This window comes from Octopus bimaculoides, chromosome 1 (genome assembly GCF_046866305.1).
Source record: "Octopus bimaculoides isolate indiv1 chromosome 1, ASM4686630v1, whole genome shotgun sequence".
In the NCBI taxonomy this organism is placed as follows: domain Eukaryota; kingdom Metazoa; phylum Mollusca; class Cephalopoda; order Octopoda; family Octopodidae; genus Octopus; species Octopus bimaculoides.
The window spans coordinates 88,615,288-88,642,724 of NC_142928.1; the positions used below are offsets into that span (position 1 = coordinate 88,615,288).

General features: G+C 37.4%; 2 protein-coding genes across 9 annotated transcripts in view; one reads left to right on the top strand and one right to left on the bottom strand.

The window, feature by feature from the left end:
• The window catches only part of LOC106872256 (tubulin monoglutamylase TTLL4), a 36,105-nt gene extending 34,399 nt beyond the window's left edge, over positions 1-1,706 (top strand). For all 3 annotated transcript variants that reach the window (XM_014919178.3, XM_014919179.3, XM_089353603.1), the window contains one exon: positions 1,488-1,706. In XM_014919178.3, coding sequence (XP_014774664.1) covers positions 1,488-1,491 — 4 coding nt within the window. In that variant the 3' untranslated portion in view covers positions 1,492-1,706. The remainder of the gene's footprint in view (positions 1-1,487) is intronic.
• Positions 1,707-6,069: 4,363 nt separating this feature from the next.
• The window catches only part of LOC106872255 (apoptosis-inducing factor 3), a 125,935-nt gene continuing 104,567 nt past the window's right edge, over positions 6,070-27,437 (bottom strand). For all 6 annotated transcript variants that reach the window (XM_089353622.1, XM_089353618.1, XM_089353629.1 and 3 more), the window contains 8 exons: positions 24,493-24,608; positions 21,905-22,040; positions 19,622-19,698; positions 17,481-17,598; positions 15,395-15,493; positions 14,400-14,469; positions 12,563-12,667; positions 6,070-6,659 (listed from right to left, as the gene is read on the bottom strand). In XM_089353622.1, the coding sequence (XP_089209748.1) occupies positions 6,629-6,659; positions 12,563-12,667; positions 14,400-14,469; positions 15,395-15,493; positions 17,481-17,598; positions 19,622-19,698; positions 21,905-22,040; positions 24,493-24,608 (752 nt within the window). In that variant the 3' untranslated portion in view covers positions 6,070-6,628. The remainder of the gene's footprint in view (positions 6,660-12,562; positions 12,668-14,399; positions 14,470-15,394; positions 15,494-17,480; positions 17,599-19,621; positions 19,699-21,904; positions 22,041-24,492; positions 24,609-27,437) is intronic.

Below are 27,437 nucleotides of genomic sequence, written 5' to 3' on the forward strand. Positions count from 1 at the left end.
GGGGCTTTAGTAGAAAAGAACTTATCCAAGGTGCCACCCTTTTGGACTCGACCCAGAACCATGTAATTGAGAATCAGACTTCTTACCACACAGCCATGCCTGCATCTTCATGTTCAAAAATTATATTTTTTCCATTCAGTTCATTGAGAATTTTTGGTGTGTGCCATTCAATACATCATCAGTTACCTAAATGTTTTTCCTCTGTAACATCTATTTCTTTTCCATGCCAGCATGAGTTAGATCAGTGGTTGTCAGCCGGGGTTCATATAAGATTTTGTGGGGGTCCATGCAACAAAATAGTAAATTGGGGATCCACAATAGTATTTTAAGGGTCCCCTGAAAAAAACTTGCTTTAGATGTATGTATTGGTACGTATTGCAAGAAACAGCTAGGCTTCTTTCTATAACATTTTACATAGTTGAACCTACACAAATTAATATGTGAAAAAGAAAATGGGAATTTTGAAAGAAGTTTCTATAAAATTATGGGGTCCACCAGAATAAAATAGTAATAAAAGGGGTCCATTGATAAAAAATGGTTAAGAACCTCTGAGTTAGATGAATGTATTGTTGAGTCATTGTTATACAGCCCCTTTCAAGTAAGGGATCTCTTAAACACATTTTTCAATGGCTCTAAGCAGTTGAGCAATTTGTTGACTGGAGAAGTGAAAGCAACACTGCTCATAAGCAAGCAACTTTTGTAGACCCCAAACATAAACAAATACACATGTACAAATGTCTGTGTGATCACCAGCTTTCAATTTTTGCTGATCAAAACCATTCACAAGGCTTTGGTCAGCTCCAGAGCACTGTGGTACTGAACCCAAAATGAGCATGCCTACCCCTGTAATTATTTTAATATTGATTTTACGTTACATTTTGGCACAAGGCCAGCAATTTTGGGGAAAGAGGTAAGTTGATTACATGGGCTCCAGTGCTTGGCTGATACTTATTTTATCAACCTTGAAAGGATAAAAGAGTTGACCTCTGAAATTTGAGCTGAGAATGTAAAGACAGATGAAATGTCACTCAGCATTTTGCCTGGCATGCTAAAACATCTTGTATATTAATGATATTTAATATTAATAATAAACATTACTACAACAGGTCCAAGCTATTGTGACAATTTGTTAGTGTTAATATTTTCAATGAAATATATGCTTTTTATATATTTTCTTTTGCATTTCATAAAAATAATTTAGACATTGTTAGGGTATAAGTTTCAATAAGTTTCATTTCCAAGTTTGATACAATATAAAGATAGGTGCACATTATTTTCAATGTTACTATTATCTTCTAGTCATGTATAAAAAAAATTATTTTTAGTTTTATTTACTATAATCGTATCTAGTTTACATCAGCTACTTTTTCAATTGTAGTTTATTGTATAAAATATATGACCAGAATTTCAATTTTTTTTTTTTATATCTTTGTAATAAAAAATGTTTGTAATCACTTTCTATTTTAAATTTATTGTTTTCTCCCTAGGTAAAATGTGTGCCTTCTAAATCATGATAAATCCTAATTGTTGATCTCGAAAAGCTCAATTACAAGTCATGACCAGCTATTAAAACATTTAATTTTGACTACGTAATTTTGAAAGATTTTGTAAATTTTTGAAAGCAAGTATATTCATTTTACATCTGCCAATATTTAAATTGTGAAAAATAAAAAAGAAATCTGAGAAAAGTTATATTTTCAAATTAATATTTAGTTGTTTTCCTCATTCTGTTATTCTAAACTTACTTGAATATATTTCTTTTATTTTAGTTTTTTGAAAATTAACTTAGTGGTTGTAACTAGTGATTCTAAGTTTGTAATATGCCCTCCTTACCATTTTCTATTGAAATCTATTCTGTTTATAGTATTGATGGATTGTTGTTCTGCTTCAAATTTGGATATTTTATTTAAGGCAACAAAGTTTTACAGATTAGTGTGATTTCTTTTGCCAACTTTCCACTTGTGAAGTATAACAATGTCTATTACCAAAGTACTCTGAGGTAAAGTGGAGAACATATGCTTTGCCTAGGTGTATAAGCAAGATTTGAATTCATTAGTTTATTAGTATTTCAGTCCTTTAAACCTCCCATATCAAATGTCTGTATATACCTTGTTTAGAAACCACAGAATAACTAACATGCTGTCAGTTATGACAACAAGGGTTCTAGTTGATCTGATCAATGGAATACAGCCTGCTTGTGAAATTAACATGCAACTTGTTGAGCACCCCTATGACACATGTACCCTTCATGTTCTCAGGGAGATTCAGCATAATGCGGAATGCGACAAGGCTGTATTGTGATTGTAAGCCGAATTCCCTAACCCCTAAGCCATGAACCTTCACATAAAACCACAGAATATATACCAACAGAACTACATATATATTATTATTCTCAACTTATGAATTGAAATGTTGGCTTCCCTGTTCCCCACAGGTTTTTTTTAGCTAAATATGGCAGGAAAAGCAAAGTTTGTTTATGACTGCATCAAGTGCAAATATTATTTATGTCCGTTTTCCGTGCTGACCAGCTGAAGGGCTGTTCAGGCTTCGGTTTTGGTATGGGTTCTATGGGCTGGATGCCTTTCCTAATGCCAAATCACTTTACAGAGTGTACTGGGTGCTTTTTATGTGGCACCAGAACCTACAAACCTGTGAAATTAGGGATGCTCAACTGGTGATGGTTGCAAGGGACGAGCCTGTGTGCAAGGACAACCATGCTTTTACTTAGCTTGAAGTGTCTTTTCAAGCTCAGCAAAAAAATAAAGATATTTCTGAAAAACTTGGGTTTCAAATCTATGATTTTGGAGGTTGTGTAGATGAGTACTTAGCTATAGTGTATAAATACATATGGGTTCTGTTTGTGTGATACGTAAGCCTATCATTATCATTTAACGTCCATTGTCCATGCTGGCGTGGGTTGGACAGTTTGGGGCTGGTAAGCTGCACCAGACTCCTGTTTGATTTAGCATGGTTTTCTGCAGCTAGATGTCCTCCCTAATGCCAACCACTCCCAGAGTGTAATGGGTGCTTTTACGTGCCATTCCTGTGACACCAGTATCTGCCATGACTGATTTTCCTCAGCTTGATGGGTCTTCTCAAGCATGACATAATGCCAAAGGTCTTGGTCATTTACCTTGAAAGGTGCTGTTTTATGTGCCAGTTACGTGACCCTAACATTGGCCATCTAACTTTTCTCTCAAGATGCTTACTCTCTGTCGAACATGCATGCTGACATTGCACATCCAGTGAAGCATACTGGCTTCATTTCTTTGAAGCCTACACGTCCTCAGCTGTTACAGCCATGCTGCATAGCTGTTCACACACAAGTATCAAACAGTCTATCTTTCATTCTGAGAGAGAGACCCTTTGTTACCAGCAGAGGTAAGGGCTCTCTGAACTTTGCCCAGCCTAATCTTATTCTTACAGCTACGTGCTTGGAGCATTCACCTCCACTACTAACTTGGTCACGTAGATAACAGAAGCTATCTACTACCTCTAGCTTGCTCCCCTGGTAGTTAATGGAGTCTATTTTCTGCACATTTTCAGCATTTATTGTACCTGTGCATCTTCCACATACAAGTTTCCCTGTTAACCTTCCTCTGATATTGCTGTGCATCTTATGGAGTTTTTACCTACACCTTTGTACAGATCGAGCAAGGCCATCTACCCGAAAGGATTTGTGATTTGTCTGCCTTCCTACTTCCTGAGACTTTGGCTTTTGCTAGGTTAACTCTAAGGGCCTTCGATTCTTTACCTTGCTTCCATACCTGAAACTTCTCTAGTTCGAGTAGTGATTCAGCAATAAGAGCAAGGTCATCAGCATAGAGGAGCTCCTAGGGGCAACCTGTCTTAAATTCCTGTTATTGCCTGGAGGACTATGATGAACAAGACGGTGTGGAGGACCGATCCTTAACAAACCTCTACTTGTACCCTGAATTCTTTGCTGCACTCATTGCCAACCCTCACCTTACTGGTAGCATTCCTATACATGGCTTGTACAGCTCTCACAAACCACTCCTCTATCCCTAGTTTCTGCATTGACCACCAGGTAAGGGATCGGAAGACCCTGTCAAAGGCTTTCTCCAAGTCAACAAAAGCCAAGTACAGAGGTTTGTCTTTGGCTATGTATTGCTCCTGCAGCTGCCTTACCAGAAATATAACACCAGTGGTGCTTCTCCCTGACACAAAACAAAACTGCAACTCATCTAGACTAAATCTCTCTCTAATTAGTTAGGCTATGACCCTCTCTGTAACTTTCATTACCTGATCCAACAATTTGATACTTCTGTAATTATTTCTATCTAAGTTGTCACCTTTACCTTTGTAGCAGTTGACTATGGTGCTGCTATAACAGTCATTGGATATGACTCTTTTGTGAACCATCTGATTTACAATAGGGGCAATTAGACCATAACCCACACCACCAGATATTTTAAGCATCTCAGTAGTGATTCCTGATGGGCTGGGGGCTTTCCCTGTCTTCATATCCTCAATTGCTTTATCTACCAAGGAACTTGTCAATTTGGGTAGCTGGTCCTGCAATTGGGTCAACATTTGGCAGACTATTTTCCTCCCATTCAGCAGTCTTTCATAATGGCATTTCCAAGCCTCTTTCTTTGCAGAATTGTTAAATGCAAGTGCACCATCATCCATGCAGACACATTTCTCTCACACAGTCTTGCTATCTGAAACATTTCAGTTTTTTGGTCCTCACACTACTGAACATTGGCAAACTTCTAATCTGATTCTCCCTTGGCTATATATACCTGTTGACTATCTGATACTGTTCCTTGCCACCTCCACTTTTCCAGGCCTGCTTCTTTGTTCTAATGGCCCTGTCTACTGCATTGTTCTACTACCATGTTACCTTAGGTCTGGATGGGACTTTGCACCAGCCACAGGTTTTGTCTGTGACACTCAGAAGGCTGTCATGCAGGAATTCTCAGTTGTCCTCTATGTCACAAGTTTGTAGCTTCTCCCTCTCATCAAATTTAAAATGTACATTTATTGTTTACAGCAAGTCAACTAATCAGAATGTAAACAAATGACATAATTTGAAATTTACTCCAGATAACCAAGCCCCTATCACCATATAGTGGTGCTTGCAACAATACTGTTCAATTTTCCTAAATTTGTTCCTCCCCTCTCTGCCATTTAGCATTAAGTGTTGGTGCTGTTTGGTATGATGAAAGTTACTTTTTACCATATCTTTTTTTAATTTTAGTATCTAATACTACCTTTTTATTGAATGAAGCTGTGAAAGATTTGGCATCTATTTCTAGCAGTTAATTTTGTTAATTGGGTGTTCCTTTACAACACAAATGTGACCACATTGAAGTTCCTACTCTTCTTTTAGTTATATCTAATGGATATCAAGTATAACAAGACATGTCTTGTGACCTCCACCATTTCTCCAATTTGTCAGTATTTGTTCTGTCTTCCTGAACAACCTTCTAAGCAGTGTTCCAGTCAGTCTACATCTGTGAAATACTTCCTCATCCACTGAAACCATATGGTTGACCAACATGAGCTGTCACTCCAGCCAGATTCTTAGAGAAGAGACATGATATGCAGGATCCAACACAGAAACTCAAACAGTCTGAGCTTTTCTCACAAATCATCATTATTTAACGTCCGCTTTCCACGTTGGCATGGGTTAGACAGTTTGACTGGAACTGGTAAGCTGGAGAGCTGCATCGGATTCCAGTCTGATTTGGCATGGTTCCTATGGCTGGATGCCCTTCCTAATACCAATCACTCCAAGACTGTAATAGGTGCTTTTTACATGCCACTGGCAACAGCCACAACTATGATTTCATGGGTGCCATTTATATGATACTGGCAATGGTCATCACTAGGGTTTCACCTGTCATTGCCTCCATGAGGCCCAACATTCGAAGAAAATGTTAGTGACAATGGCTGTGATTACAATTTCACGGGTGCCATATTTACATGACACCATCAACAGCCACGACTATGATTTCACTTGACTCGATGTGTCTCCTCAAGCATGGCATATTGCTGAAGGTCTCGGTCATACAATAATAACACTAATAACAAAAAGAAAAATCCAGAAGATGGCATTTTATTAAAGAATATAATTTTATAGAAATTTTAGTATATATATTGCTGAAACAATACATAATTTTGCAGAAAGTGGAACAATTATATAAAATATAATGGGATGTTTTTGTGTGTAGAGATATTGAAAAAGAAGGCAGAGTGTGAAGGGTAACATTTGCAAGGAAGGGAAATGGAGAGGATGACAACTGCACATAAGCTGAGTTGAGAATAGAAATGGATAGATCCTGCTTCTAATGCCAACAAAGAAGGAATGGAAGAGACTGATGTTGCTGTTGAGAGAGCAGTTACATGAATGGCTAGATGATGAGTGAAAGGTGGGATGTAACTAAATAGAAATAGATGGATTGATTCAGACATCCAAAGTGAAGGAGCATACACGTGACCAACAAGCAAAAAAGTTGTAATTTTATAATTTTAGTAAAATATTCGGAAAGAAAAATAGAAATAGATATTTTGGTCAATTTAAATTCTTCCAGGAATATTTTGGTTCTACTTTTCTAACATCTTAATGTGGAGTCTTCTTTGCATGGCACACATCACTGATTCAGTTAAACAACCACTTGTTTGACTTGTTTCTGGAGATAAAATGTTAAAAAGACATTGTGAATAAGTCATCAAACAATATATCAATTGAGATTACAAAACTAAGAGAACAATATAGGCTTGATCTTTTATCTTTACTTGTTTCAGTTATTGGGTTATTAAAAAATAAATAAAACACCACCTCAGTGCTTGTTTTAAAGCCTGATACTTATTCGATTGAACCTTTTGCTGAACTGCTCAGTTATGGGCCCGTAAACAAACCAACACCAGTTGCCAAGTGGTGGTAAGGAACAAAGCGAGATGTTGGATCTGGTCATTTTTAACATGAAGTAGATAGAATATTTGGGCTGGATATGGCTGAATTATATTCTAAAGGGTTAATGTGTTCATGTCCAGGGAAGCAAGATGTTCAGAGTATGGTTGAGGCCTGATGGTGGATATTCATCTGGTTGCACATTTTCAGGAGATTGATATGCTGGGCAAGACGGGGGTTTTAGACTGATAATACAAACTCTATGTGTGGACATACCATAGCCATATACAGCTTTAAATAAATAGCTGGAGAATGACTGCCAAAGGTCTTATGACACCATTTTCCTAGCTGGGCAGTTAAGACTAAGAAGTAGAGCAAAATAATTCATAAAAGGAATCAGTACAATGTTTGCAACAGAAAATAAATTCACAAATTTTTTTGCTAAGCCTTCCTGAGATACACTACAATCTGACCCAGTGCAATGTCTACGATGTGACAGTTGCAAGAACCCATGACGAAGCTCTCCAAGACATGAACAATAGCTAAGTCATTTCTATTTTTATATATTATCCCTTCTGATGCGCTCCCCTTCCACCAACCCCACCCCGTTTCTCTAACTATACATTTCTGTCTTAAATTCATGATTATTTATGTGTCTCTATTCTCTATATCACTCGATTTATCGTTTTCGCCTTCTTTCTTGAAGTTTTGCTCCTTAGCCCAAACCTGACTGAAATTTGTCTCTCCCCACCTTTAAAAATTACGATTTTAACTCTCATTTCTGTTACCGATTTAAACATTTAATCTCACGGTTAAACACTGCTGTGTTTCTTTCAACTTTTTTCTAAAAACCCAACGAATTTGAGACCAGCATGATGTCCTGCTGCCTCTCTCTCTCTAAATCACTACTCTCTTCTCCCACTTCCTCCTCTTCGACTTGCACGCGACCCCAAACATATAACCAAGTTCACTTCCCAACTTCATCCCAATTCGTATTGGAATTTCTATGTAGAACCCAGAACCCACGACGAAGCTCCCTTAGCCTGTGGTACGCCCACCCTCCCACACCCTCCACCAGTACCGGAAGTTTTAGATCATCTTCCGCGAACACTGCCAGTGACCTTATACCCCCCCCCCTCATAGCGCATAAAGATTGGGTAGTATATGAAGGTTGTAGGTATTGTTTTGTTTATGAATTCTGCCAAATGCAAGCTTTCTTTTCAGGTTCACGACACTGCTTACCCCCATCCCAGGGTCACACGGGCCCACTCCTCCCACACTGTCAGGATTGGCACTCTCAACGTCGGCACGCTGAAAGGTAGGTCTGGTTAGATTGTTGAGATGCTTGAACGGCGACGCGTAGATCTGTGCTGCATCCAAGAAGTAAGATGGAGAGGAGGTTCTGCGAGGTTCCTCACAGGCAAACAACACAGGGACAAGATTTTCTGGGCAGGAAACACTGACGGGGTCGGGGGCGTAGGAATACTTCTAGCAGAGAAATGGGTTTATAAGGTAATCGAGGTAGTTAGAATATGTGACAGAGTACTTAAGATTAGACTAGTGCTTCATCATAGGCTAGCTACTGTCATCTCAGCCTATGCCCCTCAACCGGGGCTACCGGATGGTCTGAAAGACCAATTCTATGACACCCTCTTGCAAACTACATTGTCGACAAAGGACAGGGACCTTCTCTTTGTGGCTGGTGACTTCAATGGTCATGTCAGACGTCGTGCTGGAGGCTACCATGGCATACATGGAGGCTATGGCTTCGGTTCCCGCAACGAGGAGGGAATCAGACTGCTGGAGTTCTGTGATGCAACCGATCTTATGGTTTGCAATACCAACTTCAGGAAACCTGCATGTCACCTAGTCACCTACCAATCTGGCAGACACTCTAGCCAAATCGACTACATCCTCGCCAGAAATAGAGAAAGAGGGAGGCTTATAAATGCCAAAACCCTCCCTGGCGAAGAATGTACCCCTCAACACAGATTAGTAGTCAGCGACTTCGAGATCAAGGCAATATGGGTGCCCAGAAGTAGACCGGCTTGGAGGAGAAGGGTATGGAAGCTTAAAGACCCTGCAAATGGACAGAGACTTAGAGACAAGTTACTTGAAGCATTTGACGAAATAGAAGGGGATATAGCATCATACAACGTGGAAGACAATTGAAGATTTCTGCGGGACAACCTGTTGAGAGCCACCAACCAGATCTGTGGCTGGTGTAAAGTCCCCTCTCAACCCAGAGTAACGTGGTGGTGGAACAAGGAGGTAGACGGGGCTATTAGACAAAAGAAACAGGCTTGAAAACTGGAAGAACGGTGGTAGCAGGGAATTGTACCAATCTGCCAGAAGGGAAGCTAGGCGACAGGTTTATTTAGCCAGAGGGGAAGCAGATAAGAAAAGATTTGCCAATGTTCTGCGCCGTGAGGACCAAAGACTCGAGGTATTTCGTGTTGCAAGACAGTGTAGGAGAGAGAATAGTGATGTTGTAGGAGAGAAATGTGTTCGCATGGATGATGGTACGCTTGCACTAAATGAGACTGCAAAGAAAGAGGTCTGGAGATGCCACTATGATAGATTGCTTAATAAAGAGAATGAAAGGGAGAAAGAGAGCCTGCCGTATGTCGACCCAACAGAGGGACCAGCTATCAGAGTTGACAGTACCAGGGTAGATAAAGCAATTAAGAGTATGAAGACAGGGAAAGCCCCTGGCCCATCAGGAATCACTGCAGAGATGCTCAAAATATCTGGCAGTGTTGGCTACAGCCTAGTCACCCATATTACGAACCAGGTGATACACGAAGGAGTCATACCCAATGACTGGTGTAGCAGCACCATAGTCAACTGCTACAAAGGTAAAGGTGACGCTTTAGATACAAATAATTACAGAGGCATCAAGCTGTTAGATCAGGTTATGAAAGTTACGGAGAGGGTCATAGCCCAACTAATTAGGGAGCGAATCAATTTAGATGAGATGCAGTTTGGGTTCGTGCCAGGTAAAAGCACCACTGATGCCATATTTCTAGTGAGACAGTTGCAAGAGAAATACCTAGCCATGGATAAACCTCTGTACCTGGCCTTCGTTGACATGGAGAAAGCCTTTGACAGGGTCCCCCGATCCCTTATCTGGTGGTCAATGAGGAAACTTGGGATAGAAGAATGGTTAGTGAGAGCTGTGTGAGCCATGTACAGAGATGCTGCCAGTAAGGTGAGGGTTGGAAATGAGTACAGTAATGAATTCCGGGTAGAGGTAGGGGTCCACCAAGGTTCCGTCCTCAGCCCCCTCCTATTTATCATAGTCCTGCAGGCGATCACAGAGGAATTCAAGACAGGTTGCCCCTGGGAGCTCATCTATGCTGATGACCATGCACTAATTGCGGAGTCACTATCAGAACTAGAGAAGTTTCAGGTGTGGAAGCAAGGACTAGAATTGAAGGGGCTTAGAGTCAACCTAGCAAAAACCAAAATCCTAATAAGTAGGAAGGTAGATAAAATACAAACCCCTTCAGGTAGATGGCCCTGCTCAGTATGCAGAAAAGGAGTAGGTAGTAACTCTATAAGATGTATCCGGTGCAAGCTATGGACACATGAGAGGTGCAGCAACATCAAAGGCAGATTAACTACGAAGTTAGTTTTTGTATGTGGCAGATGTTCAGGTGCAATAAACACTGTAAACAAACAGGAAACAACTTCTATCTCATTCCAGGGAGAAAAACTAGAGGTAGTCGATAGCTTCCACTATCTGGGTGACCAAGTTAGTAGTGGGGGTGGGTGCACTGAAAGTGTAGCTGCTAGAATAAGAATAGCCTGGGCAAAGTTTAGAGAGCTCTTACCTCTGCTGGCGACAAAGGGACTCTCACTCAGAGTAAAAGGCAGACTGTATGACGCATGTGTACGAACAGCCATGCTACATGGCAGTGAAACATGGGCTGTGACTGCTGAGGACATGCGTAAGCTCGCAAGGAATGAAGCCAGTATACTCCGATGGATGTGTATTGTCAGTGTGCATACTAGACAGAGTGTAAGTACCTTGAGAGAAAAGCTGAACATAAGAAGCATCAGTTGTGGTGTGCAAGAGAGACGATTGCGCTGGTTTGGACATGTGGTGAGAATGAATGAGGATAGCTGCGTGAAAAAGTGCCACACCCTAACAGTTGAGGGAACCCGTGGAAGAGGTAAGCCCAGGAAGACCTGGGTTGAGGTGATGAGGCAAGACCTTCGAACATTGGGCCTCACCGAGGCGATGACTACTGACCGAGACCTTTGGAAATGTGCTGTGCGTGAGAAGACCCGGCAAGCCAAGTGAGACTGGCTCTTGTGCGGGTGGCACATAAGATGTACCATCTTGAGCGTGACCGTTGCCAGTACCGTCTGACTGGACTTTGTAGGGTTTTCAAGTGAGATCGTTGCCAGTGCCCCTGGACTGGCTCTTGTGTGTGTGGCACATAAAAGACACCATTTCGAGCGTGGCCGTTTTCGTGCCGGTGGCACGTAAAAGCACCCGCTACACTCTTGGAGTGGTTGGCATTAGGAAGGGCATCCAGCTGTAGAAACTCTGCTAAATCAGACTGGAGCCTGGTGTAGCCACCTGGTTCACCAGTCCTCAGTCAAATCGTCCAACCCATGCTAGCATGGAAAGCGGACGTTAAATGATGATGATGATGATGATGATATATATATATATATATATATATATATATATATATATATATGTATATAATAATAAATATACAGGGATTAGCATTGAGTTGCTTCTCCAACATACTGAAAATTTAGAAATAGCAGTCAAAGAACTACTGATTCTAAACTACAAATTTTTCTCTAAAACGGATGGCGATATCTATGGCACACATAGAACAAAAAACCGGAGGGAAAAGCGTAAACAAAACAAGTCTTTAGTTAATTGGATACGAATCGTTTCATGGTTAAGTGAATGAAAATTTCACTATTCCAATCTTCAGCCCAAATATTCTGATAAATTTGAAAGTGTCTCTAAAAAAAATTCACGGTAATTTTTGGCCATGCGACACCAAAAATCAACGATAAGAAAGGCACTTACGAATTCATCGGCTAGTGAGTTCAGGCATCTCACCTCATATATATATATATATATATGTACTTACAGACAGGAAACCAAAAGATGGGGAGAAAATAGTGTAGAGAAGAGTCGCATCAAAAAGATTAAGATAAACTTACTTGGAACTGGACGTTCATCATCATCATCATCATCATTGTCAATCAAATAATAATATAAATACATACATATATATAATATGTGTGTGTGAGTGAGTCTGCGTCTTTGTCTCCTTGTCTTGATAGTGTGATAGTTGTAAATGAGTGTCACTGTCATACAAGCAGTGTCATTCACTTCCAACATTCTGCAAAAATGTCTTGCCATGAGGAAATATTACCTTGCATGGAAACAAGAAAGGCATCCAGGTGTTGAAAATCTGCCTCAAACTGTCCCACCCATGCAAGTTTGGAAAATTAGACTAAAATAATGACATTGATAACATTAATGAGAACGATACTGGAGTTGATTCAATCACTAAATTCTCTCCCTCACAAAATTGTTTTGGATAATATGGTTAAAATGTCCTACACAGTTGTGCCACAGGTTAAAAATCAAAAGATTCCTAGTGATATCTGTATATATATATACATAGTAAAAATACTTACACAATTTCATTTTTGGTTAACATTTTGCCTTCAGCCATAATCTCAGCTACTTTTGCTACAATTGGATCGTGATTCAAACTTGCAACTGCCAATATCTCTTCTCCCCTACAAAGAAAAGCAGAACAATTACTTTGAAGGAGGTTGAGTTTAAGTGAGAACATGAATGAAATATATCTTTAAAAAACTCCTTCAATTAACAAAGCACCCAAACAATAAAATAAGTCGCAAAAATTTCAATATTTAAAGATATTATGTCTGTGAGATTAAGTTACGGACTACTGACTAATCATCTGCCCAAATTTTACTATAGCTGTTATGTAATGCAAAGCTTACAACTGATTTCTTTGGTTTTCCTATTCTGCTCTTACTTCACAGCTGAATGGTTAAGTGCTGAGAATAATATATCAAGTCATCCCATAAGTTCTGTCCGATTTTACCTTTTTTAAAATTGAATGAAATTTAATAGTATTTTAGAATGTCTAATGGAATTAAAAATTATTTTTATGCATTTGTGTACATTGAAACTAATTAAATATTATTTCACAGAATAATACAATTAAAATTTCTTTGATTAAAACCCTTTCTAACATGGAAGTATACAAAGAGCATTTAAGGCACATAATGCTTTATGAGTACAAAAAAGGAAACTCTGCAAACAAAGCGACTCGAAACATACACTCAGTTTATGGGAAAGAATGCTTGAATGAAAGAACTTGAAGAAGCTGGTTTGCAAAATTCAGAAGTGGAGATTTCAGCCTTGAAGATGAAGATCGAACAGGAAGTCCAGTTGAGTTTGATGATAAGCTCCTTGAGGCATTACTTGAAGAAAATCCTGCATTATCAGTTGAAGAATTGGCAATAAAGCTTAGTTCAAACCATACAACTGTTCATTGTCATCTTCAACAACTTGGAAAGGTTCCTAAACTTGGAAAATGGGTGCCTCATGAATTGTCCGAAAGCAACCGCAAATCCCAAGTTGACATCCGCCCTTCTCTCCAATCTCGCAAACTCATTTCATCCTTTTTGAATAGACTTGTGACTGGTGATGAAAAATGAATCTTCTATCGAAATGTTAAACGTCGTAAACAGTGTCTTGGTAAAAGGGAAAACGCTCAACCACAACGGAAAAATGGTTCTTCTCTCTAGCTGGTTGGATTGCAAAGGAGTAATTCACTTTGAATTCTTACCACCTAATGCAACAATCAATGCTCAAGTCTACTGTCAGCAATTAGAGCGTTTGAACCAGCTTTGAAGAAAAAAAGACCAGCTTTAGTAAATCGAAAAGGTGTGATGCTTCATCAGGACAATGCGTGACTCCACACTGCAAAGATCACATCACAGAAGATCGAAGAGCTTGGTTGGGAAAAAATTCCTCATCCACCTTATTCTCTCGACCTTGCTTCTTCAGACTACCATTTGTTTCGTAGTTTACAGAATCATTTGGGGGACATAACTTTCGCAAGCCAGGGGGAGGTCGAAACTGACATTTCAGAGTTTTTCGCTTTGAAACAGAAAGAGTTTTACATTGATGGGATTAAAAAGCTTGTAAATAGATGGAAGGAAGTCATAGATAATTAGGAAAAGTACATTAATGATTAAATTTCAATTAAATATAACATTTGATCACTTGTTTTCTTTATTCAAAATTCGGACAGAACTTATGGGATGACCTGATACAATTTGAGGTCAATTGGTCTAACAAAAATCTAACCTTGTATGCTAGCACAGAAAAATAGATGTGAAACAACAAAAAATATATATACATAATGCAATAATATTAGGTATTTAAGAAAAAAAAAGAGAAATTTGAAGCAAGGTTATTAATCATCCAACTCACTTTGTGTAGAAGCAAGCTATTTTCTCATCATCTCCATGGACAACAATATCATTATAATCCTTTCCATAACCTGCAGATTAAAATAAATTTGGATCTAATCTGAGCAACTTAATATTCATTGAATTTATTGTAAAACAATTGTCAAAAAACATAGCAAAAAAAAAGAAAAGAAAGTTTAGGAGATAATTGTAGAGTTTTCATTTAATCAGAGGCAATGTCTTTCTGAGTCAATTGATTTGTCTCTTTCAAAGAGTATTGTCTAACTTTTTCTAACTGTTTATTTAACCTGATGAAGTCAGTTTAGTTGATACATAGAAATTTTTAAGGCAGATAAGAGTTTCAGAGAATTAGGAAGGATTAGGAGAAGATTGGAGCATTATTTGTAAATGAGACAATCATATCAGGAGTGATAGAGCTTGCTAATCAAACCAAATAAATGTATAGTTCTTTGAAATACTTTGCCAATTTTCTTTTTAATCAAAAATCAGAAAACTTTATGCATTTAATAAAAATCGAGGTTATTTGTATATGTAGTGAACTGATAAATTTTACATAGATTTGATACAAAACGGTTTGGTACTTTGGAAAGTTATACAATTAACCAAATTATGCAATTATCTGTTTTGCAATAAGTGGAATAGTGTGTGTATATATATAATATATAGCTATAGTTAAAGTTAAGAATGCAAATGTTCAATTCTGTTTCACTCTATAGTGCTCATTATAATTATTATTGTTATTCATTTAGCTATCTATTTAGCAGTATGTTATAGGAAAGTTAAGAAATCCAATTGTTCAACTCTTATAGCCCGGAATTTATGATAAATGTTCTGTTGTTCTTAAACTTGCTTTAAAATATTCCCAATTTAACATAAACACACTGTAATTTTTCTTTCACTTCACATGTAAAGTAGATGGGACGATATTAAACAGAGATGTTACATTCATATTAGATAGAAATTTTCATTAATCTTATGAAACTCCAAAAGACAAACCTGCATAGCGGATACTTTTACCAAACATCATCGTCCAAAAACAGGGCACACTTCTGATTTTGATATTCTTTCCCAGCATGTTAAGTGCTGCATTCTTTCCTACAAAAATTTCAAAGAAATATCTAACTTGAAGCAGAATATGATAGATTTAGAATATCAGATATAGTATAAAATACAGAACACATACTAGCTATTCCTAATAGAATGTACTTCACTTCTGACCTGTCAGAGATAGCTAAATAGGTAACTGAAATTATCCTTTTATACAATATTGTTGTCTTAATTTGTTTATGCTTTTGTATTAGGTGAAACTGTATTGAGGTAGATTTTTCCATAGTCAGATGTTATTCCTATCACCAAACTACACTGGTTTCTAAATATGGTGATATTCAGTCTTTTAAGTAACAACAGCTAGAACATGCTTTTGTGGAGGACTGTAAAAAACTGACAATGCATGCACAATGGCTTTCATTTACAATCAATGTACACATATCAAGAGAAGGGGAATACATACAGATATAACGTGTAGCCTTCAATTGCAAGTATGACCTGGTAGCCTTTCACTAATTGCTATAGGTGTTAATGTGAGTAGATATAGAGACTGTCTCATCTTGACTCACTCTTCACTCAGCAGAACATTGAGAGTGTGACAGATGGAAGGAGTGACAGCTGTACCAATAGTTCGGTGGTACTTATTTTCAGCTGAGTAAACTGAAGCAATGTGAAATGAGTGTCTTGCTCAAGGACACAATGTATTAGCTGTTCCAGGAACCAAACTCACTACCTTATGATCATGAGCCCAACATTCTAACTACGAGATCGTGCATTGTCAAACAATCCCCTGCCTCCCTTCCATCAACCACTCTTTCACAATCTCATGAACTCACCCACTCACTCTCTCCAATCTCTGGCCCACTCACCATCATTACCATCTTCTCTGTTTCATCACTCTTCTCTCTTGAGGCAGCATGATTCCCCTCCAATACAAGACTCTTTTTTTCTTCTCTCTTACTTTCCCCCACTCCAGTTGAGAGCAACCTCTAAACTTGAATGACATGTCACTACAAACATTAAATCTCACTCTCACTGAGGCCCCTGGCTTAGCAAAGGCTGCATCACAAAGATTGATCTGTTTCTTTAGGGACAGGAAATATTTCAGTCCCCAACATCTATTAATCCTTTACGTAGCTCAGGTGAAACCCACAATGAAATACTGCTTCTACTCATACTGGCATCTTAGACTACATCTGTAAAAAGGCCATGCAACTGACAGCTTCAAAGTCACTCACCAACATACTCGAGTCTCTGCTTCACAGATTTGTCATATATATATATCTATCTCTCTTTCTCACTTTCTGTCATTTCTACTGATGGCACAATTCTGAATTGACCATAAACTGATTGAATTTATGATCAATTTAATCGATTTTAAAATTGACTGAAGAACTTGTTACAAAAGTAACAAGGACTTACCTGGGAACTTGTGTAACAAGTTCTGAGCAAAGACACTATAAGTTGTTTTTGTATCGACCAGTTTATGTGAACCAGTACTCTATAATTAGCCCTTATAACATTAGGTCAATATATCAGATATAATAAGATAGCCAAAACATTACAGGGCAGTATATTAGTCTAAAAATGCAACCCACTTCTATTGTTTTCTGACCAAATAAGCTTAATTTCAATGTTCACTTTTCTATGCTTGCATGGGTTGGATGGGTATTTTTTATTGAAGTAGATTTACTATGGTCAAATGTCCTTCCTAGCACCAACTTTTAAGGTAATGTTAGAAATGAATGACACAGTTAGTATGACAATGTCAATCACTCTATGACTGTCATGCAATGCCAATACAAAGACACACACACATACACACAGTGTTTTCTTTAAGTTTCCATCTACCAAATCCCATTGACAAAGATTTGGTTATTCTGGGGTTATAATAGGCACTTGCCCAAAGTGTCACACAATGGCATTGAACCTGAAACATTGTGGTTGGGAAGCAAACTTCTTAACCACATAGTTATACCTGCAACTCTGTGTAGTTAAACAATGCCATTGTGCAAAAGAGATAAGAAGGACTTACCTTGAGCATGAGCCATCTGCCAATGTTGCACATTGGAACCATTGTTAGATCTCAGAAACAATGGAAACTCAGTGATGTCTCCAGCAGCATAGATTCCTTCTACATTGGTTTGCATGTACTGAAAAATGAGAAGGAAAAATGTTAGTATTTTACAGACTTTGTTTTCTTTGAAGAACTGGACATTACAAGTTATAGTAATGCAAATGTGTAGTTATTGTTCCTCCACTACAATAATAATAACAAGGATAATCTTTTCTGGTATAGGCAGAGGGGCTGAAATTTTTGTGGGAGGGGCTAGTCAATTTCATTAACCATAGTGGTCAATTGGTTCTTATTTTATCAACCCCATTCCCAAAGGATGAAAGGTGAAATTGACTTCAGTGGAATTTGAACTCTGAACATAAAGCCAAAAGAAATTCTAAGCATTTTTCCTGGTTTGCCAACAATTCTGCCATGTCACCATCATAATAATTGTAATAATAATGACGACGACGACGACGACAACAACAACAACGAGGACTCAGCACAAACCTCTGCCAAGGCAACACCAACGTCTTCTCAACGATTAGCCAGAGATGATTTTTAAAATGAGAATATCTGAAATAAACTCAACTGCTCTCACAAATGAGAATACTAAAAATGAACCCGGCCACACTCAAAAGTTAAGTAAAAGAACAGGAAAAATAATCCAGAATTCTGGTCTAGTACCAGATTGATCCCAAAATCTAATCAGTTTGTGCCAGTCACGAGGCCAAACATCCCTGAAAGTTTCATCTGAACCCATCCAGTGGTTCTTGAGATATTTGTCCACAGACAAACAAACACAACTGAAAACAATACCTCCACCTTCGCTAAGGCAGAGGTAATAATCCAGAATCCTTGTCCGGTACCGGATCAATCCCAAAATCTAATCAGTTCATGCCAGTCACAAGGCCAAACATCCTTGAAAGTTTCATCCTAGTCCATCGAGTGGTTCTTGAGATATCTTGTCCACGGACAAACAAACATGACTGAAAACAATACCTCCACCTTTGCTAAGGTGGAGGTAATAATCCTTTTTACTATAGGTACAAGGCCTGAAATTTGTGGGAGGGGGATAGTAGATTACATCAACACCAGTGCATAACTGGTACTTAGTTTATTGACCCCCAAAAGGATGAAAAGCAAAGTCAACTTTGGCGGAATTTGAACTCCTAATGTAAAGGTGGATGAAATGCTGCTAAGCATTTTGCCCAGTGCACTAATGATTCTGTCAATTTGCCACCTTACTACTACTACTACTACTACTACTACTACTACTACTACTACTACTACTACTACTACTACTACTACTAATAATAATAATAATAATAGTTTCAAATTTTGTCACAAGGACGGCAGTTTAGTGGAAGGGAATGTGTTGATTACACTGACTCTGGAAGGATGAAAGGCAAAGTCGACCCTGGTGGCATTTGAACTCAGAATGTAAAGTTCGTCGAAATACTGCTAAGCATTTTGCCCAGTGTGCTAATGATTCTGCCAGCTTGCCACCCTAATGATAATAATAATGGTTTCAAGTTTAGTCACAATGGCCTGCAATTTTAGTAATAGGAGATTTGTTAATTACATCAAACTAATAATACTAACAATAATCATAATATGAAAGGTTTCTGATTTAGGCACAGGGCCAGCAATTTTGAGGGTAGCAGTAGACAATATCATTGACAAGTCCTTAATTGGTACTTTGCTTTTCATGCCAACAGGGCTGCTTAAACAAAGTTGATCTCAGTGGGATTTGAACACAGAATGTAAAGAGCCAGAACAAATGCTACAAGGCATTTTGCCTGACAATAAAATTCTGCCAATCCACCAATATATTTATTGTTTGTTTACTGTGATTTTTAATTCTGGCAAAAATCAGACTGAATCAACCCAATAACAGGTATGTTATCAACCCTGGTAAGGTCCTAGCAATCTACGATTACATTTTACCAGTGATTTCTGACAATAGTCAATACCCTGGAGAAGGATGAACTTTGCTACAGTTTGTACATAGCACTTGCACCAATTTTTCAATACGAAAAACAAATATGTAGTGACAGATTTTTTTTTTCTCAATAATTACTTTTTAAAATATTCACTAATGTTTTTAATTAACTTACTTCATTAACACAAACGAACCCATATGAATTTTTTTGCAAAGGTGTACCTTCGAGATATGCTGTTGCTGGTGTAACTCCTTTTAAAGAAAACAAAATGAGAAAAAAATTCAAGCAACAAGAAAAATTTGAATGGGTACAATTTAAATATTAATTTGAGTTTTATCCTGGGGGGGGGGGGGGGGGATAGAGCAGTCTAGTAAAGAATGCTTTTGTTTTTTATAGGTTCAGATCACCAGATATCATAAGACCGTGAAAGCCATACTTTCTCAAAAATATTAGCAATGTAAGCAAAATGAAGTTCTTACATTATTTGATGGCATAAAAGATGGATGGATCAAGAAAACAGATATTTGATGTATCATCATATAAGTACTATCGTTAATAACATTAGGAAACTGAATTTCTCGTCAACAGAACTCTAAATACTTTTGCCTAACGCTTTAGTATTTATATATAGTATCTCTCAGACATATATCTGATAGTTAAGCCATTCTCCATCTGTTGTGGTCCTACTGAATCTGTCTTGAATGCTTTTAATCATAGGTTTACTCAGGGCCAAATACGAGCTAAATAACAATAGATCTACAAGAGCAAGCAAAACAGGGATCCTGTGATTTACAGATGTTTCCCTCAATTTTATACATATAGCTTTTTTGGAAAAAAGTGCATCTTATATGCCATTGAATTTTAGAACCTCAGTTTACAAAGAACTTACCTCAACTCAACATTGATCATGTTTGTAACTGATTGAGGAACTCCATGAAATAAATATTGCTACTGCGATACTTGAGTGTCGTCAAAGGCAGGACAGAGTTCAATAGTTGGCCAATAGTGATGGGAAGAGTTATTATGCCATGAATGTTATCAGTCTAACTACATGGTGAAGTTCACAGAACCAATACTCTAAATATACCATGTTCTCATCTAGTTCAGGACCTCATTGCACATTGACATGCAGTGGTTTATAGTATTGAGTGCAATGTAGAATTGTCACATTGCACTTGAACTGAGGTTCTAAGATTTAATGACATATAAGATGCACTTTTTCCAAAAACATGTCTCAAAAAAGCCATATGTATAAAATTGAGGGAAGCATCTATAAATCACTGGATCCTTGTTTTGACTGGTCTTGTAGATCTATTGCTATTCAGTCCTGAGTTGGCTCTGATTAAGTAAACTTACAATTAAAAGCATTCAAGACAGATTGAATAAGACCACAACAGATGATGGAGAATGGCTTAACCATCAAATATATACCTGAGAGTTACTATATATAAATACTAAAGCATTAGGCTTAAGTATTTAGAATTCTCTTAACAAGAAACTCAGAGTTTCCTCAGTGTTATTAATGATAGTACTTCTATGATGATATATCAAAATAACTGTTTTGCTGATCTAAATCCATGAACACAGAAAGACAGAGCATCTTCACTATCAAATGAGCCGCTGATTCTATGACTTCCTTTCTATTATAAATTTCATATTAACTATGTTGAGCTGTATGTATATCTCTGTATTTCAGACAAGAATGGTATTACAATATTAGAAATAGTATAGGTAAATGCTGAAGACGGACCATCCACTTGGGTCAGCTTTGCATGGATACACACATATAACCAAGTAATTATTTAACACCAATTCATAGGTCAACTACTTTGGATATGCCATGTTATAATCTAGTCTGGAGGATCATACTGCACTCTGCCATATTCTGCTGCTAACAGCATTGTACACCTATCTTGCTATCTACTCTATTTACATATAATAAAAGACTCAAGTGATGGCTATTTTTGAGGAGTTAGTCAGCAAAAAAGTCAATTCAAGGAGCTTCTCATACAGTAGCAGCAACACATACTCCTGAGGAAGTGCGGGATTTTTTTTATCTCAGAAGTGGCAAGTGAGATTAGAATGCCTAGTATAGACTTTGAGAAGATAGAGAACTGTTTTGGTAAGAGCGAATAGATGAATAAAAGTGATCTTTAAAAAGTAGAACAACATGTATGAGAGAGAGAGAGAGAGAGAGAGAGAGAGAGAGAGAGAGAGAGATAGAAAGAGAGAGAGTTCATAAACGAAAGAAATATTATTTAAAACTGGTTTCAAGATAGGCTGGGTACAACCAAAAATTTCAAAGAAACAGTTCACTGTAGTTTCAAAAAGAGTAAAAAAAAAAACAATAAGCCCTACAGTGGATCATGTTCTGACAGCTAGACAAAGCTTATCTTCCTTCAGTATGTTAAAATAAGTACAAAACTGTAACGATAAAGAATATTAATGAATAGTTACCAATTCCAACAACACAAACATCAGCTGGTAGTTCCTCACCATTGGCTAAAACAACAGATACCAACTTGCCATCCTTTCCTTTAAGTTCTGCTGCTGAGGTGTTGAACTGGAATTTCACACCTTTATCTATATGTAACTGTGAAAGAAACATTATGCAAAGAAACTTCATATATTTATGGCAGTTGATTTCATTTTTGTTTTCATGTTTAGTTGCATGTAATTCATTACCTCTATCATGTATGCACATCTCATTTTCAACCAACGAGGGTCAAGTGTTCACATGATAATTCTGAAAAATTCCTGCTTTATAAGAAGCTGATTTAGGTGCAATATTTCAGAGAAAATTCAGACTCTCTTTGCTCAGTCCTAGATAAATTCTGCTCTCAAAAGCTGTTTTCACAGCTACATACTCAAACCAGTGTGATTTTCCAAATAGCTTTTTTCACAGTCAATTACCAACTCGGAGATGGTGAAGAATCAATACCATATGTTTTTGCAGCAATGTGCCTGTCAGTTAGTCATTAAGATTTCAACACCTGTAAATATGATTTTGATAATTTGACACTGTCTGTTTTCATGAAGCCCTGTACAACTGTAGCAATAAATATGCATATAAACTGCCACCAAGTCTTGTCACACCACACACAACATATCCATACATGTATGTACCTTAATTAGTATTAATACCACTGCATATTGCCAAAGACTGGAACTTCATATTTGGTTCGTTTTTTTCATTATATGTTCCTGTTTGTTAATTTCTTTCCAGGTTTTCTTCTCACTTCAATATGGCCTCTTAAAATAGTAAGTTTTTCTCTAATCATATCTGTAACATCAGACTATTTGGTTTGTTGACAGAATAAAAATCTGTGTGTAGTTCAAATACAAAAATATTTAATTATTCACAGAAAAATACTGTTGTTGCAACAATCACTGAAAATATATATTTGCACTAAAAGAATCAATTTGTGAGTGTCTGGGCAAGATGTTTGCATCAGTAATGATAGAGGATTGTCGAAGTCACTGAATCTCATAGCTGAAGTGAGTGGTATAAGTTCCTGCAGGAAGTTGACTTTAGCTGTATCAGTTACCAAACAAATGATCTGCATACACATGCACGTAATGGTCTGTCAAAGAAAGGGCATCAAAGACAAAATTGTTAATGTCATTCCAGTGTTATTTACTTCTGAGATTCTAACAAGTTAAGCCTTTGCTGGATTGATTGTGTTCTTGCTGGTCAACCCAGCTCCTGATAAAAACAAGTTCTTAATGTGACAACCAAAGATGTGAATGGCTAGCTGCTTGCTGATGTCAAAACCCTGTTTTGGTATTTACATTTGGTTTCTGTTTGAACACAGTGATTCAGGTTCAATTCATATGCATTGAGTTGATGTTGGGACTCTGCTAATATTCCTGCTACATATCTATTGAGATATGAAGAAGACACTGCCAGAAAGGTGTCAACTGTTACAACCAAATAAAACATATACACTCTCATATATATCAAAACAATTGCAGTTTTTTTATCTACCATCCTAACTGGAATGAAAAGAAATGGTTAACTTAGGAATTAAACTAACCCTCGCCAATTTACAAAGATGTGTAATACCATTGTTCAGCTCCAGTTTCTAGAGCATTTAGCCTTAACTGACTACTGGATAGGATGCTGATCCATTACAGGTAGGTATTTTTACAGAATAAATTGAGCTCAAAACTGCAAACAAACAAAATACTGGTCAATTCTTCACTGCTGTTGATGCTTACATATCTGGTGTATATAGCTTGCAATGATGTCAGTGTTTGACAAAAATATACTAGAATGATTTCCCATCACCTTCTGCATGGAGATGAAGCTGGAGATTTTTATGTGGCAAGTTAATTACAGGCATGACCTTTTGTGCAAGTATTATTAATAGATATGAATTAAAACACTTCTGGCTGTGATCAAAAGCCAGTGATGAATGTAACTCAATGAGCTTTTGTGTTATTATTCTATGGGACCTTTTCCTAAACATCATGTTTATCTGAGTGAGGAAGCTTATCTAGTCATCTTTAAAGATGACTGATGACTTGTGCGGTGACTTAATTTGAAATGAAGCATTGCACACCACCAACTTCACTCTCATCTGTGACCATCTTTGATCCAATGGCAAGACCAGGTGAAGATACTTGGGGAAAGAGATGGATGTAGTGGATGACCAAGTTGTCTTGCTTGCCTCATCTTGCTCTCTGCACTCCACAATGCATTACTGCAGCCACTTTCCCCTCTGTTGAGCCATGAAGGTTTCTTCAACAGAGTGAGCCAAATCCAGTCTTCATATGCATAAGTAGGCAAGCCCTGATATGCTAATTAACCATAGCACCTTGACAGGTGCTACTACTCCAGGTCAAAGTAAACCTGAGAACAATAGAGACTAAGAGGTGGTTCCAGACTCTTCAAAACCCTGGAACTCTCAAACGAGTCTCACTACAAGATGTAGCTTGAAGTCATACCTAGGATCCTACACATACACACACATCAACACATTGCATCTCAGATGATGAAGATGATAATGATTACAATAACAACAAATACAAGGATGACATACTTGCAGTATTTTTTCAGCCAAATGATTCCCCAAAACAGTCTTGAATGGTAAATTTTCTAGACAGATCACAGTGACAGACTTGGCTTGCTCCAAAATTGCAGCAGCGACTTCCATACCTAGTGGGAAGAAACCAAAAACAGCCAATTAGTAATTAAGTGTGGAATGGGTGGGGCACTTTTTAAAAATTTCTTTTGAAAATACAACTATAATATGCTTGAATCAATTGGGCTAAACAAGCAATCTTTAGTCTCAAACAATTATGATGAAATTAAGTGAAAAAGGAACAAAGGAAGAGAGAGAGAAAAAAAAAACGAAAAGATGTGTGTGTATATAATTCTTAGTATTATGCTGTAAGGAGGAAATGTACATTAAACTCTCTGTTCATTTCTTCCTTACAGTGTAAAAATAAATACTACGAAATTTTATTCTTTCATCAGGATATTTTTTTGCTGGATTACTACATTGATGCAAACTATAATCTAGGTTATCAGATTACACTCATTTATTATTATTATTGAGTGAAAGAGCAGTGCATGCCATCAAAGTGACACTGGGGTACAAATATACAAAGCCCAATATACCCATCACAACTACTCGTCTGATAAGGGAACATCAGGCACATGCATCACAACCATATGTGCATGACTTGGTGATTTCATATCAAGATTAGCAGTGTATGACCTTGCAGGTGGGGCCCAGTTAGATTTTTTTTCAGGACAAGTAGCTCATCCAGCTTAAAAGGTCCTTGAATAAGATTTGTTTAAAGATGTTAAAATGAAACACCCATGTTTCCAGAGGTGTTTTATTCAAACCCAAAAGAATTTCTCTCAACACAAGGCTATGAAGCTCCCCCACTACTTCTGCTCATGATCAGAGATGCACATATCATCAGTCACCAAGGGACATGCTCAACAGTTATGGTCAAACAGCTGACAAGCAAATCTGTGGTATTGAGCAGAATATTTCCTGTAGTCCATCTCTTATACCAAAACAAAACATGTACATGATAACACTTTCAATCAGTTAAGATCAGAAGCCATGAGAGCCAGTGCCTGGTACTGCATCATATTATTATGGCAGCAAGCAAGCACGATTGTTACCTTGCCAGACAAAATAATAAGCAACATTTCTTCTGGCTTTACGTTCTGAGTTGAAATGCTGCTGTGGTTGACTTTGCCTTGCAGAGTCAATAAAATAAGTACCAGTTGAACACTGGGTCAATGTAATCGACTTACCCCTTACCCTAAAATTGCTGGCCTTGTGCCAAAATTTGAAGCCATTATTATTAAGTGGGCAAAACTATTAGCTGTTACACAGAAATGCTTTGTAGTACTTCTTGCGGCTCTTTACATTCTGGCTTCAAATTCCATAAGGTTGACTTTGCCTTTCATCCTTTCAGGGTCAATAAAATAAATACCAGTGGAGTTGTGGGGTCGATGTAATCAATTAACCTCCACTCCACAAAATTTCAGGCCTTGTGCCTATAGTAGAAAGAATTATTATAGTGCATCTATGTCTGTTGAACTTAGAGAACATGTTGCTCAACAGAATGCTTAAGTCTCTGACAACACTTCAAATTTCAGGTGCCAATCTTTGATTGCTACTTAATAACCTATGGATATATGGCTTCAGGAAGGTGAACTTAACATTTAGACCATACATCCTGATTACAGGCTAGTGGAACCAATGCTCATATAAAACATTTAAAAAAATGTGGTTTCTATGTAAAACTACTGGAGTAGATTACACTTAAAATTAATCCCCTGTAACAATGTTTGATCACTGATTTCATTTTATCTACAAAATCTATTGAGTGCATTTAATCCACCATCCTCCAATAGTCCGTTGCTAGGATTCATTTCTCTTTCTTTCTCTGATTCATCAATAATGCTTTATTAACCACTTCTGTTGGGGTGGTAAAAAAGTTTGTAGCGTATTTTAAGTAAAATTTATTAGCAATATTTAGATAGTTGTACATACCTTTACTCAACCACATATTTCCTATTTTGTTCCACTACCTTTCACAATATTTGAGGCAGCTTCATGATCTCATCCTTCCAGAAAATTCTGGGTCATGAACTGGTATAAGTAGTTTTTATACCCTTTTAAAGAATCGAAGTTCTTTCTATTAAGAGAATTTTGCAGGGATTGAAATAAATGAAAATCTAAAAGCGCAAGGTCAGGTGGGTGGGTTAGGACATCCCACACAAGCTGTACCAATTTCTGCCTAGTCGGCAAAGAAATGTGCAGTTTAGCATTGTTCTGATGTCCGGTTGCAGTCTAGCATTGTCCAGTTGCCCAATTCTGGATGTTTTTCATCAATCACCTCCTTTAATCGGTCTAATTGGGAACAATAATAGTTTGAATTTAACATCTGATTTTGTGGAAATAATACACAATGCCCTTCTAGTCCCACCAGATGTAGAGCATCACCTTCTTCAGAAACAAACCAGCTTTTGTTGAGATTGAAGGTGGTTCATTTTGTTTTCCCCAAGACCTTTTTTCATGTAATGTAAATAATCCAATTCACATGAGATATATGGAGAATCTCCATGTTGTCTTGCGTAGTCTGACATGGATTATTTTTATTAAAGTCCTGACTGTAAGCCTGTTGGAACATTCACAATCTTCCAGATCAAAATTTTCAGTTCTAAACCAAGCGAACCACTTACAAACAGTACTTTCAGCTATGACACCGTCTTTGTAAACAGCACATATTTTCTTTGTTATTTGTGCAGCATTTTTGCCTTTCCGGAAATAAAAGAGCATTAACTGACGAAAATGTATTTCATTTCTTTCATTTTCAATTTCATAAGAACAGTAGAAGTTAATAATCCACACAAAATTCAAATAAAAAAATGTGTTGAGATCTCCTCTTTCAGAAAATATATATATGTCATATGTTTCTGTCATGTGATAAAACAGATCACATGATTAAACATCAC